Source organism: Mus pahari, chromosome 21 (genome assembly GCF_900095145.1).
Source record: "Mus pahari chromosome 21, PAHARI_EIJ_v1.1, whole genome shotgun sequence".
Classification (NCBI taxonomy): domain Eukaryota; kingdom Metazoa; phylum Chordata; class Mammalia; order Rodentia; family Muridae; genus Mus; species Mus pahari.
Window position 1 is genome coordinate 9,958,689 of NC_034610.1, and position 19,377 is coordinate 9,978,065.

The 19,377-nt window shown below is 48.2% G+C and overlaps 1 protein-coding gene across 2 annotated transcripts in view; it reads left to right on the forward strand.

Annotated features, from left to right (window-relative positions):
- The window catches only part of Smoc2 (SPARC related modular calcium binding 2), a 128,479-nt gene that overhangs the window by 88,598 nt on the left and 20,504 nt on the right, over nucleotides 1-19,377 (forward strand). For both annotated transcript variants that reach the window (XM_021221046.1, XM_029533163.1), the window contains exons 8-9: nucleotides 4,116-4,302; nucleotides 11,186-11,268. In XM_021221046.1, coding sequence (XP_021076705.1) covers nucleotides 4,116-4,302; nucleotides 11,186-11,268 — 270 coding nt within the window. The remainder of the gene's footprint in view (nucleotides 1-4,115; nucleotides 4,303-11,185; nucleotides 11,269-19,377) is intronic.

A 19,377-nucleotide genomic window follows, 5' to 3' on the forward strand; every position in this document is an offset into this window, starting at 1 on the left:
TATGCATGTCTCACACTGTGCTGAGAGGCTCTATATTCTTTCATTGGCACACAGTCCTGACATTCTACTGTCGTTTCTTGGGGAACGTTATGCTTCCCTCTTAGTAACTCTCGTCCCTTGTCAGTACCAGCGCTGGTGGGCAGTGGCCACCTTCTTCACTTCTCTACTTAGCTGTCACATCCACTGTCTGGATTAGTGGCCTAATATCTCCTTTTCAAACATGGCATAATGAGCCCTGAAACCTTGGAGCAATGCTTCAGATATTATTTAATCTTTGGAGTTCCCATGTTCATTTTGGAATCCACATGTTAGTTTCCATTGAAGTCTGGATTTCAATAAGAAGTATGTTACATCCACTAATTAATGTAGAGAACTTGACTTTGTAAAGTTATAAATGTTAATGTTTATGACATCTTGCTACCCACCTACATTCTGTACTCTCCACTGAGTCAGTTAAATTTTGTTTTTGCTAATGGCATTTTAAATATCTTGTACCCCTCACTATGAATTTATTTTAAAGTGTTTTAGTTTTGATGCTGTTACGGATGACTTTTAATTTTCTTTATTTTTGCAATCATTTATTCACAGTATATAAAATATAAATAATTTTGTACATTCATTGGCAGCTTTTCCCCTTATGGATGCCTTAGGATATTTTATATATGCAACACTGTTATGTATGTTTAAAGACATTTTTGTTTCTTTCATTGAAGTCTTTATTACTTTTTCTTTGTGACTCTGTTGCCTTGCCTGCCACTTCTCATAAAATGCTAAATAAAGGAAGGCCATTCCCACATGATTTCAATTGTGGACACTGAAAGGACATGCCCTTCCCCTCAGACACATCTTTTCATATTTCCAGTTTCCTAAGAGTTTTGCCATTTAAGTTAATGAAGTTATTCACCTTAACAAAAGCACGTCACCTCAGCCTTGTCAGAAGACTGACTGCCCTAGAGCGGCTGGGTGAGCCTGCCCTGATGACCTCTGACAGGGCTCTTGCATGTTAGCTGTGATGTGCTAACCAGCCTCTCTGGGTTTGGGAGACAGTGAACCCTTTCCTAAGACACACAGGTGGTTCCACTGGCTGCTCCTTTCATGAGGTACTGAGGGAAGTCTGCTGTGTCTTGGTCTGATGTAACAAAGCTACATGGAAGAAGTCCGTTAGAAATAACCCAAGGCTGTTTTCTACAGTCTGGGAAGTCCAGAAATCCAGCTTCAAGGTACAGGCACATTTGTCTTCCGGAGAAAGCACCTTCTTGAAGTGTTTTAACATGCTGGAAGAGGCAGAGGAGTCCCCTCAGACCAGATCTGAGCTCTACCCTATGACCAGTCACCCCAAAGATCCCATTCCATCACCTTAGAGATGAAGGTTTTGATATGTGGCTTGGAGACATACACATACACACATATGTGTACTCACACACAGAGGCACAGAGGCACACATGCACAGGCATATACACACAAACACACACAGGCACACACGCACATGCACAAACATAGACACACACTCAGACAGGTGCACATAAATATGTGTGCACACAACAGATACACACACAAGCACACATGTACATGTGTGTGCACACACACAGATACACAGACATACACACACACACATACACACACACGCACACACACATACACACCTACTCTTTATATTAGGAGCAGGAAGTCTCACAGCCAGGTAAATCCAAGCTTGGATTCCTCTTCATGCTTTCCCCATCCATCTCCTTTTGTGCTGAGTCAAATTTTTGGAAGAATTAATCGAGTTAAGTAGTAAAATGAAAATCTGCCTTTTCACTTTGAAAACCAGCCATACTCGATTTCTTCTCCAGACTCAACTTAGAAATAAATAAAAAGATAAAAGCAGATAGGAAGCAGACCATCCAGGACTAGGTAGCCGTGGATCAAGGTGAGCGTAATGAATGTTACATTTAACGTTGAGCTGACTCTACAGTGAAATTTCTGTCTTCCAGGAACTCCAGAGTGGCCTGTGCAGATCTCCGCAATGGACGGGACCTGGGAGGAGCTAGGGAGGGGACGTGACTACAGTATAATTTGTCTTTTTGCTTTGCCTTCTATTCCTGAAGGCATTACTCACTTACTAGAACACCTTCTGCCTTCACTGTGGCTTACCCTACAACAGAATGTGATTCCATCTTTCCAGTAGCTTTGAATTCCCAAATGCAAGCAGATTGTTGAGGCTGAGCCAGACATCGCCCCTACCCTGACATTCAGAGAAACGGGATTTCATCTGCCAATGCAGAGTGGCTTTGATATTTTACAATGTGTACAACAAATTTTAGAGTTTGCTTTAATTTCATCAATTTCATGTTGCTTCTGAGGAACTTTCAAATATGACATAAACTTTCTCATAGGGACATTTCAAAAGTTTTCCATTCCCCTTCCAGTAGATACAGTATGTCCTTGGAATGGAGCACCAAACATATTTTGTGGCCAGATAATCACACTGTCCATTCTATGACCTAATGAGATTTTGTAAAAGTGCCAGGCAAGCCTTAGGTAATGCGAGGAGGGCTACACCGAGGCACTGCCTTGTGCAGCCTGGTTGCTGCTCCCACAGTCTTCCATTTCCTTGCAGACTGATGGCCAAACAGTTCCACAGAGAAGTGTCGACTCTCTTCACAGAGTTGCCCGAACCCTTGTGTTGCCCGGCTTCCCTGAATGGCTATCATAGCTGTAATAGATTTGGGGAGAAAGGCCAGTGATGGTTGCTTTATGTTTCATGCCAGCCTTCTGGTGATAGTTGGGTAAAAACTTTGTCAAATATCCAGCAATCCAAGGTGTATTTCATTTGTTATCTGCATATGTTTGTTGCTCAAGGAATGTACATGGAAAGTGCAGATTATATTACAGCCAAGGCCCAGTTTCTTAGTTTCTTTTTCTCTTGCTTTTAGTTATGAGAGTTGGACAATCCCCACATGCTGAGTGGATCCTCCATGGTGTCTGTCTGGACAGACGTTTAGTTTAGCTTCTTTCTTCCTCATTCAGTAGTCCTTCTGAATAACATCATAGGGGGGTATCAACAAGCTACATTAGTTATAGTTAGTCACACACAGGCTTTCATATAGAAACTGCATTTGATGGTGTAGTCAGTTCACAGATAGATCATAGAAACACAGACAGTATTGTCCTCAGAATCACCAAGCAAGCTGACGTCGATGCAGCTTTCTTACTATCATTTATTGCGTCTAGAGACATTAATGTGCATGTAGTGAATGCCAAGTCTTCTTTCAGCACTGGAGCAATGGGGAAAGTGACAGCAGACATTTACAAAACAGACATCCAGTTTGCATCTGCAATCTCCTGGTCTTTAGAGCATCACCTGGGCCTTTACCCGCTGCTGCAGCTAGGGCAGCACTGAGCGAGGCACAAATCCTTTCCTATCAGCTCCCTCGAATCTTCCCCCGACATCACAGTGCTCATGAGCCCCTTGTGACTGTAGGCAGAACCTTCAGAGCAAGCTTATACTCAATCATCACTTCTTACTTGCCAAGTTGTAGAGATTTTCTCTTGGGTGTGGTTTACTTGGCTTGACTGGACTCCAGTCTTCTGTCTGAGTCAGACTATAGGTGACCAATCTAGGGTTGTTGGTCTCTCTCTCTCTCTCTCTCTCTCTCTCTCTCTCTCTCTCTCTCTCTCTCTCTCTCTCCTCTCTCTCTGTATGTGTGTGTGTGTATGTATGTGTACCAGTTTATCTGTCTTTTGGCAGATGTCACTTGGATATAAACTAGTGGTGGTTAGACACAAAGAAGAAACCAAATTTCTAGCCTGAGAGGATATGACCTTTGTGCTCTGTACTGCATAGTCCATGCGGGAAAGCCCATGTTTCTCAATAACAAGTGTTTCTCAGGGATCGTGGGCAAAGGGCACATAGTATGATCACATGAAAAGAATAACATATTCTTGTCCTGTCGCATAAAACATCCCAGCCTCACAGCAGGGATGCTGAGGAGGGGATCACCTGACTGTTCTTAGGCCGGGTTCCCACTGCCGTGCCGGGACAGCACACAGCATCATTTAGCTGCGACTAGTCACTGGACTCCAATGCTGGCTCCGTGTGTCTGCTCACTGCCTGTTTCTTCCTACCCCTGCAGCATCCTCCTGTGATCAGGAGCACCAGTCGGCTCTTGAGGAAGCCAAGCAGCCCAAGAATGACAATGTAGTGATCCCCGAGTGTGCACATGGCGGCCTCTACAAGCCAGTGCAATGCCATCCGTCCACCGGATACTGCTGGTGTGTGCTAGTGGACACTGGGCGGCCCATTCCTGGGACCTCCACAAGGTAAACTGCATCCCCTTGGGAGCTGGAGGAGAGATATGGAGCCAGCAAAGTGGAACCTGCCCCCAAGGTTCTTTCTCCTGTGGGCTCAGCTCTTGTTAAACTCTGTGTCACAGTCTGAGCGTGACTGTCACACGGGAACTCTGTCCTCTGTTCTCTGTGTTCCTGCTGCTTAAGAAGAGTTGTTCTGGCCACGGGAGGGAAAGCTTCTTGTTAGCAGTCATAGGCCATCACGTATGAAGCAGAGAAGGGTCAACTCCAGGGAAGAACATTTGGACCCCTTCTCACTGCTGGCTTTGGACAGAGAGGTTAAATATTTAAGAATCCAAGGAAGCCAGATGCCTCAAATAGCTTTCTATAGAATGTAAATATTTGTATCTTGAAATTAACATTTAAAGAGAGGCATGTGTGAGTACTGGAGAGATGGCTCAGCGATTAAGAGCACTGGCTGGACTTCCAGAGAGAGGACGTAACTTCAATTTCCAGCACCCACATGACAGATTACAATTATCTGTAACTCTAGTTCCAGGGTATCTGGTATCCTCATACAGACAAAACATCAATGTATATTTAAAAGAGGGAGGGGTGAGGAGGGAAGGAAGGATGGAGGGAAAGAGAGAGAGGGGAGAGAGAGAGAGAGAGAGAGAGAGAGAGAGAGAGAGAGAGAGAGAGAGAGAGAAAGAAGAGAGGAAAGAGGAGAGAGGAGAGAGAGAGAATCTGTAAGGCAAGAGTGATCAATGTTATTCAGGGTTTGCTTATGTTTTCTATCAGTTTGAACATACAAATATGTTGTCCCTGAATGCCAGCAGGAGCTAGTACATGTGTTGTATGTCAGGGAGCAGGGAGGTGGTGTTCCTGAGTAGGCGAATGTGCTTGGTGGACACCTGTCAGTAGCTATTTTACAAAACCTTACGACTTTGACCTTTTCCCCAGCCTTATAAATATGCAAACATCTCAAACATCTTTTCTCTCAGAGTTTCTAGCTTCACTCTCTAATTCCATCCCAGGTGCCTGGGTGAGCATTCGAATGTTGCCTAAATTATTTCCCCAGTTATTCATGGGTTACAACTGGTACTCAGTGGGAGGCCCTGGTCAGCCTAGATCTTAGGGGCAGAAGCACAGCGCAATTGCTTGGATGGCAATGGCTTCGTCAAGACCAAGGCCAACCCATCCCAGCCATTTTCTAGCCCCTTACTGGAGCCATTGTCCTTGGGGTTCCTGGTTTGGATAGTGTAACAATGCTATGACATTAAAGCTTATTCTATAAGTCAAAACCCCTGTCTTCAAAACACTGGAGGACCCGAAAAGCTGAGATGAAGGGGGTAATCTCATGGGGAGGGGCAGCCTTAGGTTTGGAAGCAAGCACAAGCTGTGTGGCTAAGCTAGAACCTCTATTCCTGGGTTTTGCTATGGTAGTCCATTGTCCTGTGTGTAGGTAGACAGGTTGTACCTTTTTCTGAGCAGCCTTCCTTGGGGGTGATCTCCCTATAAACTTGAGCCTCTGGCTCCCTCTGCATGCATCACTCGGGGCACCAGTTGGCTCCTGCCAGCTGCCGGCTTGGCTCCATGCACATTTCTATCCTAGAGGAGAAGCTGCCCTGGCGGAGGTGTTCTGAGTTGGCTAATGAACATCCTCACACAGTCGAACCCAGCACTCCTCCAGATGGCTCCGGAATGGTGACATCAGCATGCGTAATTCTATTCCCGGAGAACCCAAGAACAGTTTAGGTGGTCGCTGAGTAGAAAGCCAGGCATTCTCTCTCCTCTGTGAAGACTTTCCCCTGGTATCGGGCCAAACAGGACAACCTCAGGCTCCTGTTTCCATGTCTGCCTGATGGAGAGCTCCTTCCCAAGGTTCAGAAAAAGGCTCAACCTGAACCAAACCGCGAGGGCTGCTCAGATGGCTGTCCTCCTCTGCATCACACTTTCTTCTATCCACTAAACCAAAGTCAGAAAGAAGGTTGTTTAGATCCTTTGGGAATGAAGTGATCAGTGTGGATGCTGGGAAGCGAACTCACATCCTCCGGAGGAGCAGCCAGTGCTCTTGGCTGCTGAACCATCTCTCTAGCCTCAAGGCAGTTTCTCTTTTAAGCAGGAAGAGTACCCTTCCCTGGGAACTGATGGACATGCCCAGTTGCAATCTCATTCCTAGGCTGACACCAGCCCAGCCAGAGAAGGGAGCCATTTACTGGGGTTCTTTCCTTAAGTGCCAGGGCAGAGCCAGGCTCCAGTCCTTAAGTACCAGGGCAGAGCCAGGCTCCAGTCCTTAAGTGCCAGGGCAGAGCCAGGCTCCAGTCTAATAAACTATGCTTTCTGAGGGAAAGAGATAATGTCACCTGTAGCATTTGACAATCCTATAACATGTGATACCAAGATAGAGAGCCCTTCAGAGGTGGGCAGGTGCAGGTGGGATCACAGCTGGTCCCTGCCTGACCAGCTTTTCTAGGCAGGGGAAAGATGACCCTACGAGGCAGAGGTGGCCTGAAGGATGTGGGACATTCAGCCGGATCAGGGAAAACAGTGCAGAGAGCAGAACTTTCAGACTCAGGTCTATGGTCACACCACCCACAACAGCCCGGAATGGACAGGGCTGACTGGTGTTGTCGCACTTTCTCAGTGGTGGTGAGAAACATGTCCTGGCTTCCCTTCCTTCCATTTCCTGTCAGTAAACACTGGAATGATTTGAACGGCCTCCGTGTCCCAGGCCTAAGTGTCGTAGGACAGGGACTCCGTGAATGCGGAGGATGAACACCAGGGCTTCCTGAGGGAAGGGGGTGATGGTGACAGAATGGGTCCACGGCTCAGCCTGCGTGAGGAAATGTTTTGGATGGTGATTAATCTGGAGGGCATTGCGCAAGAGCAGGGACTTGGGGCACAGAGTAAGAGTAGCTGGGTGTGGCCTCTGGGATGGTAACATTGTAGTGAAACAGCAGGAATCCCTTGGGGAGCAAGCGGGCCACACAGTGGTGTTTAGTGCTCCTTGAGCAGAAGACAGGGCATCGCCTGGCAGCTTTTGTGCAACACTGAGCAAGACAAGCTTGGCTTGAGCTACCAGGGAAGCCCTGGCTTGCACTTGCCCTAGATAGAGCTCAGCGCTTGCTTTCATACTTCCACAGGAGGACTCCTTGATCTTGGCAGCAGGAAGCTGAGTGTGTCAAACCCTTTGCCATTTATAAGCCATGTCTCTGTCCTTATATACCACATAGGAGGAATAAGGTGCTTTCTGTTGTGGCCTTGAGTCAAAAAAATCACACACCCAGTGCTGTCCAACCTTGCAAAGCTGACCTTCTCCCTGGATCAGCCAGGAGGTCGGGACTGTAGATCTTGCAGGTTCCCCTGCCCCTCTGGATCAAGATGGACATTCTGACCATATTTTGTATGGCCTTGCACGGAGTTGGGGCACACCTGCAGGGCCCCGTTGCCAGGCCTGGTGGCCCCGAAGCTGGAGGAGTGGCAGGTTTCTACCTGGCTGCTGTCCAGTTGTGGCAGGGGCTCGGGGAAGGCTATTGGATTCCTCGTGTCGGCCGACTGCCAGCTGCTCCATTAGTGGCGGAACAGACTTCTCTTTCACCTCTGTGAGGGCTTGCTCAGGCTTTGTGCACCTGCCTGGTGCTGCAGTCTGGCCCCAATTGCCTCGAGACAGCCTCCGCTCCGACACCAGCGCTCTGCTGCACAGTGGCCACGTGCATGTGGCCATGTAGGCGTGAAATTGCACTTCTCCATGGCGGCAAGCCTGGTATCTGATGGGCAGCCACAGCCAGGCAATGGTCTTTGTTTTATTTTATTTTATTTTTTCCCTCCTTTTGTGAAGTAAGCGCTGTTGAGAGAACAAAGGCTTTTGCAGCCAAATTCACTTTGGTAAGCCCGCAAGTTCCGCTCCAAGTTACCGTTTCTGCACCGGCAAGCCTTTCTCCACGCTCTCTCAAATGTGCAGAACCCAGTTACTTAAACGTGCTCTTCAAATTTCAGCACCACTGAAGACTCAAGATAGCTCAGCCCCCAAGCTAGAGCAGAGATCAAATGAGTTGGGTCGGGCCTGCGGACGGCCTGGCTCTCCGACCGTGTGGACCACACTGAACACTGGGAATAAGGCTCAGCTCTCTGACACTGTAGGACAGACCATGGCTCACATATCATGGGACGGCTGGCTTGGGGTGCTACACCATCAGTTAAGAGCAGACACATAGGTTATAGGTCACTGCAGCATGGATGCCAGCTCTGCCTTATCCCTAACCCTCAGGCAATGCCTGGAAACTGGAGTGAAGCTCTGCTACCCAGCGCATTTATTTTTTTTCTAGCTTTAGCATCACTCAGGAATAGTGGGTAACGGCCCCTGAGGCGGTGGAGTGCATTCACTGTTGTCTCCAGAGGAATTTTGACTCTTGTCTGATGATGTGGTCCTGGGCAGCAGAAGCCAACAGAGTAAGGGTCTCCCCACCGCACTGCCACTGCCCTGTGGCTGTGAATGTTCCGTGCTGTCTGGCACCGAGTCTCTGTTCTCAGAGAGCATAGGCTAGTGGCTTTGGGGAGGGATGTGGTAGTTTGGGTGTTTGGGAGGGTGCATCGGGGACTCTAATTTTGGAAGCAATGTTTCAGAAAGGTGTGAAGTTTGTGGAAAGAGGGCGTTGATTTCTCTGGTGTCAAAGCTGTGTCACATGTCATTTATCATCATCATCATCATCATACTATTATTATTATTATTATTATTATCATATCTCATAGCACATCATATTGTCTTTGTTTTTGTGAGATAAGTTCCCATGCAACCAAGGCTAGCCTCAAACCCACTCTATAGCCAAAGATACCTTGAACTCTCTTTTGAAAAATTAGTGTGTGTGTGAGTGTGTGTGTGTGTGTGTGCGTGAGTGTGTGTGTGTATGCGTGCGTGCGTGTGTGTGTGAGTGTGTGTATGGGTGCGTGCATGCATGTGTGCGTGTGTGTGAGTGTGCGTGCGTGCGTGCGTGCATGTGTGTGAGTGTGTGTGAGTTTGTGTGTATGTGTGTGTGCGTGCATGCGTGCGTGTGAGTGTGTGTGTGTGCGTGCGTGTGAGTGTGCGTGTGCGTGTGCGTGTGTGTGTGTGTGTGTGTGTGTGTGTGTGTAGCCTCAAACCCACTCTATAGCCAAAGGTACCTTGAACGCTCTTTTGAAAAATTAGTGTGTGTGTGTGTGCATGTGTGCATGAGAGAGAGAGAGAGAGAGAGAGAGAGAGAGAGAGAGAGAGAGAGAGAGAGAGAGAATGCCACATCATGTATGTGGAGCTCAGAAGACAGCTTTCTGGAATCAGTTTTCTCCTCCCACAGTGGATTTTGGGGATTGGTGGGTTGTTGGATTTCTGTGGCAAGAGCTTTTATGCTTAACCATGACACCCCTGCCTAGACTTCCTGCCCGTCTCTACTTCCTGAGTTCTGGGACTACAGGCATGCCACCATGCCCAGTTTCAGAAGAGTTTAAGGAATGTCTCATGATGAGAAATTTCATTTTCTCTCATTTTCTATAGTAGGAAAACAAATCACTGAGGTAAAATGAAGTCAAATAAGTGTGCCCTTACAGCCCTTCCCGAGAGTGGAAAGGGAGGTGACCAGGGAGAAAGGAGGAGAGTTTTGTCCTGTAGAATTTTGCCATTTCCTGACTGAAAATTTGTAGTCCTAGGACCTAGAACATTCCATTCATACGTACTCCTATCACCCCCAACCTAGCGTCCTCCTTTCTTAGCCAGTGCTACCTCAGTCTTCACAGTGCTCCGTGAGGGAGCACCCGCTGACCATCTCCTACTGCATATGCAGCACCCCAGTCCCTAAGAAGGAGTCTCCAAGGTGGGGTCAATGAATGAGGCTTGGACAGAGGGGGTTATAATTGTGGGGAGGAGACTCAGTCAGTGTTGCAGTCTGGCATCTGCTGGTAGTTGGAAGGGAAGGATGGCTCATGGGTCACACCTTCCATTAGATTGTACGAGTCAGCACTATAGGTTGTTATGGATACCCATGGGAGGACAAGACCCTACCTCTCTGGGATGGGATCTCTTGTCCTCCACACCTTGTCCTTGCTGAGGCCACCTGTTCACTTGAGCTCACAGGGAGAGGGCAAATGTCCAGAGGGGGGAAGTCTCTAGTACAGGACTCCACATCACCTCGGCACTCACACGGACCTGGGGCTAGTGGAGTTTCAAGGAGCTGCTGAGCAGCATCAGAGGCACATCTGGGCTTGGACCAGAACCATTCAGGCAGCAAGTACCTGCAGGCAGAAGGCATGCCATCCACACTTGATAAAACCATAGCACACACCCTCCTTCCTTTTTTCTTCCTTTCTATTTTCTCTTTAGACATTTGGGCAAATTTCTATAGCTCCACTAGTTGTACTGAAAAGTACTTAGTCTTTGAATGACATAACTGTGGGGTCCAAGTTCTTTCCGAGACCTTGGCTCCTTTCTGAAGGCGGCCAGGTAGCAAACCCTTGCTCCATTCCATGCCCACGCTCCTCACTCCCACGCATTTGCAAACACCCCGAGAGACATCGGAGCAGAACACTTATGCTTCTCGTAACGACACAGAGTAGAAGATGGAGGTCAGGGTGTGGGTGTTTAGAAACCACTAGACGAGACTCTCTTAACCAGATTAAAGGGGCAAGCCTGACCATGTGTGCTGAGCTGCAAGTCCTCTTGGTCTAATGACTGTGGATAGAAGTTGATCTAGGAGTGTTGGCTCAAGCCACCAAGGGGTTAAATCGCGGAGCTATGATATAACAGTAGAGCTTATGAAACATTCTGGGGCCATGTATTTGCATGTGTGTGTGTGTGTGTGTGTGTGTACCTTGTTAGATGTGAGAAGCGGAAGACAACTCCAGCTCTGATTCTCAAGCCCGCTCTTCTATCTTATCACCCTGCTCCTAGGTATGAACAACCTAAATGTGACAACACGGCCCGAGCGCACCCCGCGAAGGCCCGGGACCTGTACAAGAACAGGCCACTGCAGGGTGAGTACAGCATCCCTGGGGGTCAGGCAGCTCGGTGACCACTCAGGACCGCGCGTAATGTGGGATGGGGGAACGTCTGGTGGACCCGGTGCCTTATAGCTCCTCCAAGCCTTATAGCTGACTTCCAGCCGACATGGGAACCTATGTGAGAGTCAGGTACGCTAGGCAGTGATCTCAGAGATAACTCAGATTTGGCAGTGGGGAAATGACCACCAGTCCATGACCAGACATGTATGGCAAGAGGGAAAAATTGTCCCTAAAGCGAGCCTCCACACCACCACCCCCCAAAACCCTCCTGGGAGTTTCTGCAAGGCTTCACTCGGTGGAGGATGGGCACCCTGACAGGGCTCCTCATTGAACTTGCATTTGAAGCTGGCTGTCGACTTGAATTAACACAAATCCATCGGCATCCTAAGCGAACCTAACTGCCAGGACTGTTTGAGAGGAAACAGAGAGTAGATTTCCACTTACAATGAATCCAAGGTTTTTTTTTTTTTGCTGGAAGGGGCTTCTCTGGTATTTGCTTTCCCCCAAAGCATACAAGGGTCCACCTGTGGCTGAGGACCAAGGGCGTCCATCACACCGACGTCACAGGTGAACTCGGTGCCATAAGGACCGTGCATGGAAGCAGCTCTCCGCTGTGTTCTATCTGGTGGTTTTTCTTGAAGTGTCTGCAGGCCGCCAATCCCCCATCAGGGTCTCCAGGCTCTGACAGCCCACGCTGTAAAGACCTCTATGCCTGGCGAGGTTGGTCTGGTCTCTTCTGGGCGGGAGAAAGTCCTCCTGTAGGAATTCTCTGCATTCCCTTCATAGTTTGGATTGTACTGATTAGACAGGTAACTTTAAAAAGAAAAAAAAAAAAGATTCTTATAAACAAGAGAGAGGGACCACGCACTCTCATTTCCTTATGGACTGATGGCACCATCTGCACATGCTCACTGCAGAGGAGCAGCTGGCCTAGGCCTGCTGTGGGGAACCAGTCACACTTTCCTCCCAGCAGGGTTAGCAGTAGCTCACCTCTTGCTCTAATGATCTTAACCAAGGATTTCTTTTTTTTTTCTTTTTTCTTTTTTATATTATTTTCTTTATTTACATTTCAAATGGTATCCCGAAAGTTCCCTATACCCCCCCCCGCCCCTGCTCCCCTACCCACCCACTCCCACTACTTGGCCCTGGCCTTCCCCTGTGCTGGGTCATATAAAGTTTACAAGATCAAGGGGCCTCTCTTCCCAGTGATGGCCAATTAGGCCATCTGCTACATATGCAGCTAGAGACACGAGCTTAGGGGGTACTGGTTAGTTCATATTGTTGTTGCACCTACAGGGTTGCAGCCCCTTTCAGTTCCTTGGGTACTTTCTCTAGCTCCTCCATTGGGGACCCTGTGTTCCATCCAATAGCTGGCTGTGAGCATCCACTTCGGTGTTTGCCAGGCACTGGCATAGCCTCACAAGAGGCCGCAATATCAGGGTCCNTTCAGCAGAATCTTGCTGGCATGNGCATTAGTATCTNGGTTTGGTGGCTGATGATGGGATGGATTCCCNNATGGGGTAGTCTCTGGATAGTCCATCCTTTCATTTAGCTCTAAATTTTGTCTCTGTACCTATATCCTTTCATGAGTATTTTGTACCTTATTCTAAGGAGGAATGAAGTATCCACACAATGGTCATCCTTCTTGGTTTTCTTCTGTTTTGCATAATGTATCTTTGTTAACCAAGGATTTCTACTGGTTCCCATTTCCATAGCTTCAGGTGACATCATCTTAAGGACATCATTTCTGTGTGCGCTTTCTTGCTTCTTGGGTCAGGGACTGAGACAGAGAGGATAAGGTTCAGGCGAATCTGGCATAGACACCCTGCCTGCGACCTTAGCATATGGATGCTATGGTCTTAGAGACCCCTCAGCTGGTCCAGAGGCTCTCTGGCCTAAAGACTACTTTCCCACAGGTATCTAAATCAGATTTTCTTTCAAGGCAATTGCTTAGGTAGACTCAGCTGGCCTTCAAGTCCCTATGCAGCTGATGATAGCCTTGAATACTCTTGCTTCTTCTCCACAAGTATTGGATTATAGCCTCTGCCGGCATGTTGACTGAATCAGGCTTTTTCTATCAGTGGACAATATGGCTTCTTAAAAGCAATATGCTTGCTGGATTTGATGAGGCCTTATCATAGCCTATAGAATGTCACGATGTCCTCTGCTCCCAGTGCCTACCTTGAAGAACCCAAGACTTAGTATTATTAATACCATGCCCTACGACTTCTAAGTTCTGTGGCTCTCCCCCTCTGTGAACAGCACACGTTACTGTCCAGTGAAGCTTCCATTTGATTTTTTTTCATGGTGGGAGTTCATACTTTAGGTGGCTACTGTTCTTGATTCAAAGACTGGGGTTGTAAGTAATTTGGTGAGGACCAGCGGCCATCACTGTGGAGAACCTGACATGATATCATTGTTTGGCCTGTCTGAAGGTCAGAAGAAGTTACTCAGAAGAGCCAACGCTCGGCATAGAGAAGAGGTCCCATGCAGAGTCAAGGCAGCCACTGCACTTGGCTGGCACAAGGCGGGAAGGACCAGGGGGGGGGGGCCTTAGCATCCCTCTGTCTGAGCCGTGGAGAGGTCAGCTCGTCTGCAGTCCCGAACTCCTTGGGAGGGTATTGCTCACACCCACTCACACACTTAATAGCTTTCATTAGCGGGAACTTATTATCCTTATTAGGAGAGAAATCCAGGAAAGTCCTAAATTAACTCCAGGATGCAGGATCTTCTTTGAGAGGAGGAGAAACTTACTTCCACAATAACCCAGCAGCAGCCAGCCACCTGGCAGGTGAAGCGTCAGGGGACATAGGCTGAGGGGTGAGTTTTCTTCCGTGCAGACACGCGTTCCTTTCCGTGTGGCTCTCTTCCGGCACGGCAGCCTTCAACTCCCATGTCAAGCTGGGAAGACCGCTTCCTGCCCTTGCCTGTTTTGTGGCTCATGCCGGCTGACAGCAAGAGAGGACTTGGTCTTTGGAGTCTAGCGTCCGGCTGTATGTGGAGAGAGGTGGTTCCTCAAAGTTCTCTCATGTCAGGGGCTTCTCTCAGGTTGTCTTCCCAGTGGCTTTGAGAAAAGTAAACCAAACCAGGTTGGTAAAAACATAAAATAGTCGCAGAGCCATCTTTCCCCCTATAGGCAGACCTCTCTTCTTTTGCTCCTAATTAAAGTACCATATGCTGAGTGGCTAGGGAGATAGATCAGTGGTCAATAACAGGCACTGCTCTTGCCAGGGACCGGCTTTGGTTCCCAGTGCTCACATCTGTGCTCCACACTGTTATTCAAGCTCCAGGGTCATCTAATGTTCCTGCATCTATGTGCCCATAGCCACACACAAGCATATTAAACAGAAGTTTTAAAAGATCTTTAAAAAAAAAAAAAAACAACCCACATAGCTCACGGGTGTTTTGAACAATGCCCCTGCCCCATTATTCCACCCGAACCACTCTTCCTCTCCTCATACGCTCTTGAGAGTAAAGAGCTATTTGTGAGGAATTCAGTGTGATCTTTATTAGAAATTTGTTCCCTTCTTCCTTTAGGACTTACCCTCTCTGCCTCTCCATGAGCATGTGCTTGTCTGGGGTACTCCTGTGTACCCCGGGGCTTGAGATGCCAGGTGAAGATGTGGACCTACTCTTTTTTGCCCCTCTACTGTACCTCGCAGATTCTATTGGGTGAGACCCAGCCCTCTAGCTCCTTTCCATCAGCACAGAGGCCACCAGATATGGTAGACTAAGGGATCCTGAGTCTCTTTCTCTTACCATCCTTTGGCAACCCAGTGTTGAGAAACATTTGTTGATTACAATTGGCATCAATCTCTTTCTTTTTTAATTTTTAATTTTTGTTTTTGTTGAGATAGGTCCCATGAAGCCTACACTGGCCTCTCGTAACTCGCTGCATAGTTGAGGGTGACCTTTGAACCCCCAGTCCTCCTGCCTCTACCTCCTGAGTGCTAGAGTTACAAGCGTGTGCTGCACTGAGGACTGGACGCCCGGGGGTGTCCTGTGCATGTTAGGCAAGCATTCTACCAACTTAGCCACATGCCTCGCCTGTGGCATAAGGCTTTAAACGAATGAACATTTCCAGAGTGGGGATGGAAGTTCACTGCCTTCTTGATACTTCTGCTCTCTTTACCCAGTGAAAGGAGGAAGAAATTCAGGAGTGTGTTCTCTACTTGGCAGCCCACAGCCATCGCAGGCGTAATTATAACCCTCGACCCAAACCATCAAGCCGCCGCCTCTATCTTTTTCGAGCAATATTTTAGCACGATCCTAAATTGCTTCGAAATCAATTATGACTTTCTGAGGCAGCAGAAAATGATCCTCATCTCGCCCTAGGCCCAGCTTAGCTTGCGTTCTGAAGGTAATTAGAACCTACTAAGCTCTGCGTTCTCGCCAGGCATTGCATGACACATGGAGAGGTCGGTGTTTGCCTTTCTTGCCAAGTGGATGGGCAGACGATGGCAGGCAGCACATTCCACAGTCAGGACTCCCTGACTGCGAGACGTGGCGATGCTTCTCTCTTAGAAACTAAATGTCAACTCTCATGCTTTCTCCTGTCAGATGAAGTGTGCTGAACTCAGACATGAGTCAGCTGAGAACATGGTGGCTTTATTTATTATTCATTTTTAAAAAAATTTGGAGACAGGGCCTCATATAGCCTATGCTGACCTTGAACTTATATCGTGAAGATTCACCTTGAACCCCAGACCCTCCTGCTTCACGTCCTGGGTTCTGGTTTTACAGCCATGTGCTTTCTCACCTGTTTTCTGTGGTGCTGGAGAGGCCAAGCCGAGGCCTTTTGCATGCCCTAACTGAGCTACAGTCCTAGCTCATACTATGTTTAGACACACTTCTCTAAACTTGAACATATGGGTAAAGCTATGTGTGTCCCTCCATCTGCTTCCCTAGCCCCCAAACACACACACACACACACACACACACACACACACACACACACACCTCCTTCTATCACACAGGTAGGGAGAGGGTTGGTACCAGGTCTGTGGTGGTTCCTAGGGAGAAAGAATCTGAGAGGCTTATTGTCCTTACCCATAGACCTCATCTTTATAAGCAGCAGGGCCAGCTTCACCTTAGGGACTGGACACATGTCAGCACTCTGTGATTTAATGGGCCTTCTCAGTTTGCTGTTCTATGTTCACCACCATGAACATCATCCTGAAGATAATAGCCTTGTGTGGACCCAACTAAGCAGCTAGTCCTGATTAGTGGTAACATGGCAGTGACTCGCCTGTAAGTCATCCGCAGAACCAATACCGTGAGGTTTAGAAAGCTTTGGTGAACTGGGCAAATCAGCTAGCAGAGGGGCTGGGAGGATAGGGAAGGTATAAACCATACTAGCTTGGTGGGACACCAGGGAGGTCAGGAGGACCATGAGGGACAGGTACATCTTAGCATCCTTCCCATTCAATAAGCATAGTTCATGCAGCAAGCCCAGCTAGGAGCATTGTGGAGAGCTGGAGGCAGCAGCAGAACTCAAACCCATTTCCCCTCACCTGGGAGCTTATCCAGGAGTGCTGAGGTACACTGACAGCGTAGAGTGTTTATAGACGGTCAGATTTCGAAAAACATCTATATGTATTCTAAAGATATGAGGGCTTCTACTTGAGTTCATCTTTCCCAATATTTTAATATAATGAATACCTCATTCACAAGATACCCATGGATTTGCTGAGTAGGCCAGGGTTAAATGACACATGAACCGACAGGAAGGACATTCAACAGAGAGCCCTAGGAGTCCTGGCTCTGGGCCAGCTCTTTGACGCAGGGCTCCGTCAGCCATAGCTGTTTAGAACTGTGGGTTCGTCGCTTTGGCTGGACAGGCTCATCACCGGTTATGTAATAAGCTACTTGACCTTGACGCACAGAGGGTAGTGTTCACAAAGAAATGAGACCGAGTGAAGTTTAAGTCACTCTGAGCCACCAAGGAGGCATCACCAGAGAAGTTAACGGGCGTAAGCAGCGATTCAGAGACGACTTCAGAAACATGCGAGGATGCGCTGTCCTCTGGCAGCACCAAATATGCTTAATTGTTGCTAAACAATCTTCATTCTATTGCAAACATTCCCTCCCTCGCTATGAAAGCCATGTATCTAAAATAACCTTGTTGGAAGAAATGTCCAGCTTGCTGTCCCCTGACCTTAGCTCACTTTATCCATTTAGGCTGTGCCCAGGGGTAATCTGATTTTCTTTTTTAAGACTCAATAATAGCCAAGTTGGAAGCTCCTCATAATACTTCCATTCAACGGACCGAAATGGACAGCTTAGGCGGAATGGCACGGCAAGGGCCCAGCATCACCAGGCAGGTGTATGAGCGCACCTCGTGGATGCTGATTTCCGAGGCAGGATCTCTTGATGGTTGAAGCTCACTCATTTGACTAGGTTGCTTGGCCACCCAGCCTTGGGATTCACTTGCTTCACCTCCCCAACACTAGGATCCCAAGGGGTTGCTGCAGTGTGTGACTTGTTTTTTGCTTTTTTTTTTCCCCCCTGTGGGTTCTGGAGAGCAAACTTACCTTCATGGAGGGCAAAGAGTTTACTGACTGAGCAATCCCTCAGCTTCCTTCTCTGTACATTTTGTTTTGATCCTGAGCCCCAGCCCCTCTCATCTAGCTTCCTCTGAGGTCTTTTGAGTTGGTCTTATTTCTGGGATGGTTCAGATTCCAGAGGGTAGGGACAACCTTCAGGTGGCACATGTCCCAGACTGGTGAGCTGTGAAGTGAGGTGACACTATTAGCTTGTCATGGTGGCTGCTGCCTCGCCTCACTGAGTGAAGCCACTCAGACAGTGTTTGCTTTCCTTTGCTGCCTTTCTTTTCAGTCCTGCGAAACCGTTTTCTGCGATCTGTGGTTTGGGTAGAATTCTGGGACGCTTTTTCCCAGATTCATTAGAAGAATATCTCAGCTGATCCCCAACCATGCTGAATCAGGCCCCTCAGGGGGTAGGCAGGGGCATTGGGAGGTTGACAGTCCCCTGCTAGAGAAAGTCCATGGACGGAGACAGCCGCATCCGGTTCCCTGAGGTGATTCTGGGTGGGCATCTGGGGTTAGAGCTATAGCAGGCAGGGCTATGAAAAGACCCTGCTGGAAACAAAAACTTAATTATATTCTTTTGAAAACTTTCTTCAGGCCAAGACCTCGGTGCCCATCTGTATAGACCAGTGACAGGCGGACAGGACGCTCCTGGGTAGCCAACAATGGAAGGAAGCATGGTTTATAATGAACACATAGCAGGGCCTGGAAATTTCTAGATTGTTTTCCTTGAACAAGATTTAATATTTCATTCTAGTTCTCGTTTGACTTGTCAAACTGAGGGCAGTCAGACTCAGTGAAACGGAGTCTCTATCTGCCAAGGGGTGACATGGCTGCCCCTCATGTGCTAATTGACTTTCAGAAATTCCTGGGATGACTGAGGCCGCTGCTGCTGGCGGGCAGCGCCGCTAGCCTGTCTCTTCCCTTGGGTTCTTCCTATCTAATCGGTTTCTTGAGCCTGTGGGATCCCCTTGTCCCCAGACAACAGTTGACGCTTTCCTCAGTCGCCACTCGGCTGTCTTGTCATCAGGGTCTCATGAAGTCAAAGAGGTGCTCAGAGCTTGAGGACCTTGTGATGCCTGTCATGTGGGGACACCTCCGGGGGCACACTGACTGCTCAGCAGAGACGCTTGCTGTCACTTCGCACCATCTTGTTAGATAGATAGTAACTGCTTCTCACCTTCCCTGGAGCTCGGCAGGCAACGCGCTCATTCAGGGTAGCGGTGGGAATTTTATCTCTGTAATGTTTCTAACGGAGAGCTCTTCGTGGAGTAATGAGAGGAATAAAACAGACACCCAGATACAGACACACCCACAGCGCCACCACTGCCCGTTGCTCTGGTCTGGCCATGAGATGCATGTTGCCATACTTTTCATTCTCGAGACACATACTCATTTTCCACAGACTGGCTTCCCAGAACTTGCCACCCCAGCATCCTCTGTGTATGACATCTGGGAGGCCATATAACTTCTAAGTTAGTAGAAGGAGGCAGTTGCTTTGTGCCTAGAGAATCAGCAAGGAGCTGGGCTACAG